The sequence below is a fragment of the Arachis duranensis genome, chromosome 4 (assembly GCF_000817695.3).
Source record: "Arachis duranensis cultivar V14167 chromosome 4, aradu.V14167.gnm2.J7QH, whole genome shotgun sequence".
In the NCBI taxonomy this organism is placed as follows: Eukaryota; Viridiplantae; Streptophyta; class Magnoliopsida; order Fabales; family Fabaceae; genus Arachis; species Arachis duranensis.
This window is the reverse complement of record NC_029775.3, coordinates 2,933,215-2,935,960: the sequence shown is the minus strand read 5'-3', so window position 1 is coordinate 2,935,960 and position 2,746 is coordinate 2,933,215. Positions and strand designations below refer to the sequence as shown.

Here is a 2,746-nt window from a genome sequence, read left to right as displayed (position 1 = left end):
GCTGAATTTGAAGTTATTTTTGTCAATGGAAGAGTGGGTGTCTGTTTCAATTTAAAGTTAGACACGGGTTTTTATAGGTGCTCATTGATAGTTCGCGTTGTACCTCTTGGAAATTTTGGCTATGAAATACAGTTTCGAGGATGGTATTTACAGTCACCAAAAAAATTTATGGTATTACAGGCTGAAATTGTCGTAAAAATTCCTTGTTGATTCAAGATTAGATAAATAATAGATTTTTATTTCATTTCGTTGCTTTCCTTAGTATTGTTGAATGATAGTGTCTATTCAGTATGCTGTAATGTAACACGATTAGCTTGCGGGTTTAATTGTATATGTAAATCATGTGCTGGGTTTGAATTGAGAGTGGAGTAATGGTACCACGATGGTGTTTTGCTCTGTTCCTCCGCAGAGCGTATGTGCGTCCTTTACGGTTAAAAGACCCTGTTTGATTGGGGAAGGGAATCTAGAGAGAAGGAAATATGGTGAACTACTGCATAGATGTATTTACAAATGAAATTAATATTATACTGTAGAAAACAAAGCTGTATTTACAATTAACGTTCCCCAGCAAAAATTCCTTCTAGCTTAGGTTATCTTCCTATAAATAAAACAATAGAAAAATGAAATGAAAAGCCTTTACACAAGAACAAGGGAGGAAATTGGTTATTCCCATATAGAGTTTCTAGGACTCTGAGGCACACTACCAACTCTTTCACCCATGCCACCACCGTATGCTGGAGATTCATCGTAGTATCCGTACCCTTTTGGGGGTCTGCAATTATTATTATTAGTAGGCGGATAATAATAGTTGAAAGTACTACTACTACTATTTGCACTCCTGCTACCCATATCCGACCTCCTCAGCGCCAAAAGCGGCGGCGGCCTTCCCATCCCAACTAATTGATCTTGTGTCGCGGTTCTTTGATAAGAAGCAGGCAGATGAGCAGGAGGATGGTGGCCTTGGTTCTGGCCCTGACCCTGGCTCTGGCCCTGGTTCTGACTCTGGTGGCTCGGGGAATGATTGTGATAATGGTTATGGTGTTCATGCTGTTGAACGGCAAGGCTGTGAATGTTGCTTAGGCTAGAAATGCTGGGAGAGCTGTGCACTCTATGCATGGTGCTACGGCGGCCTAGACCGAGACCGAGAATGTGGCCGTGGAAGGGCGGCGATTCGTGGACCAGATCCGTGGTGTGACCGTCTGGGGAGTTGGATTTGGGGGATGAACAGGCAGAGGGGGCGTTGAATGCAGCCCTAATTGGACTAGGCCTTGACCTTGGGCTTATGCGCTGGAAGCCGTTAATGGCATCAATGTAGCGCTGCTCCAAGGGGTAGGGCTCAGTCCCTGATGTTCCTTGGTTATCTTTGTCCACCACCAAAAGCGGCTTCGACGGGCACATGAATGTCCGCAGCATGGGAGCTCCTCCAACTTCGTGACGGTCATGCTCGTCAATCATATGCTTTAGATCCTCGTCGTTCCTCACCGATACCAGTGTGTCCAGATCTTCCGGCACCAGCTGATACTTTAGCACCATGCTTTCTCCTCCTTCGATCATTCCATGCAGCTTCTTCATCAACTCTAAAAGAAACAAACAAACGTCACAAATGTTAGGTTTTCCATTCCACGGAATTTTGGGATTTCGTGAATCAAGTGTTCTCACCGTGGAAAGTGACGTTCCTAGGGACAGAAACGACGCGAGTCTCGCCGCCGACGTACTTGAGGAGGCCATCGGAGGGACGGGGAAGAACCTTGCCACCATGGCTGCACATGAACTTGACCTTGCTCTTTGGAGAGGAGGCTGCGGATTCCGGGTTTGCTGTTTCATCAGCGCCGTTGGCAACGCTAACATCGCCTCCTTCTCCCGCCATGGTCGATTGTTCCTTCTCTTAGTGGAATCGATTTGATTTGGAGAATGAAAGAAATCAAAAGACGAAAAGAAAGTGAAATGAAAAGGAAGAAAGAAGAATGATTCGATTTGGGAATAAGAAGCAAGTTTCTAATTGAGGGTGTTCGATTTGAGGCAGTTATTCGCTGCTCCTATATTCGCGTTTTCATCAACCGCTCAATCCTTTTACCCTCTTTCTGAGGGAATTCAATTTGAATCTCTCTCTCTTGCATTACCTTTTTTTTAATATTTTGTTCACGATATTTTTTAACTCAATATGATAAAAATTAATTTAAACTATATTTAAAAATTTATTATCGATCAATAAATTATTATATACATAAAATAAAATTCGAATAATTATTTGAATAACTCAAATTGATTACTCTCACAGATAGAGACTGGAATACAATAACGCCTATTATTTATGCATTTATAATTCTATATTAGCTATCCATAATTAAAATGTTGCGCATATATTGTGTTAAATAATTTGATTAGTAATTTTTAATTATCATCTCCCTAGTGTTTTTTCTTTTTGGTGACTTCCTAGTGTTATTTGTTATATCAGTAGTAATATTTATTTAAATTTATCACATGAATATGCCAGTTTTTTTTTTTTTGTGACTAAATAGAAAAAAAAGAAAAAAGAGACAAAACCAAATTAATTGGCTAGGGTCATATCTAAATCTATTAGATGTTGAAGCTCGCTCCATGGTTGGCTCCAATTCGAATGAATGTCCGCGACACATGAATATGCCAGTTTAGATATCCATAAATAACATTATTGTTATTATTATTACTAGGCATCCATTTATTTATTAATTTATTTTTTATAATTAAATATAAAATTAATTAACAC

At 39.8% G+C, this 2,746-nt stretch overlaps 2 protein-coding genes across 2 annotated transcripts in view; one reads left to right on the top strand and one right to left on the bottom strand.

The window, feature by feature from the left end:
- Positions 1-244, top strand: part of LOC107482574 (stromal 70 kDa heat shock-related protein, chloroplastic-like) — a gene marked incomplete in the record, with an annotated part of 3,357 nt that extends 3,113 nt beyond the window's left edge. The window contains 1 exon segment of the mRNA XM_052259878.1: positions 16-244.
- Positions 245-501: 257 nt separating this feature from the next.
- LOC107482737 (uncharacterized) lies at positions 502-2,131 on the bottom strand. Its single transcript, XM_016103298.3, has 2 exons — positions 1,660-2,131; positions 502-1,577 (listed from the first exon to the last, which is right to left on the bottom strand). Exons 1-2 carry the CDS (start codon positions 1,865-1,867, stop codon positions 664-666), a joined length of 1,122 nt encoding a protein of 373 aa, XP_015958784.1. The 5' UTR covers positions 1,868-2,131; the 3' UTR covers positions 502-663.
- Between the last annotated feature and the right edge of the window lie 615 nt (positions 2,132-2,746).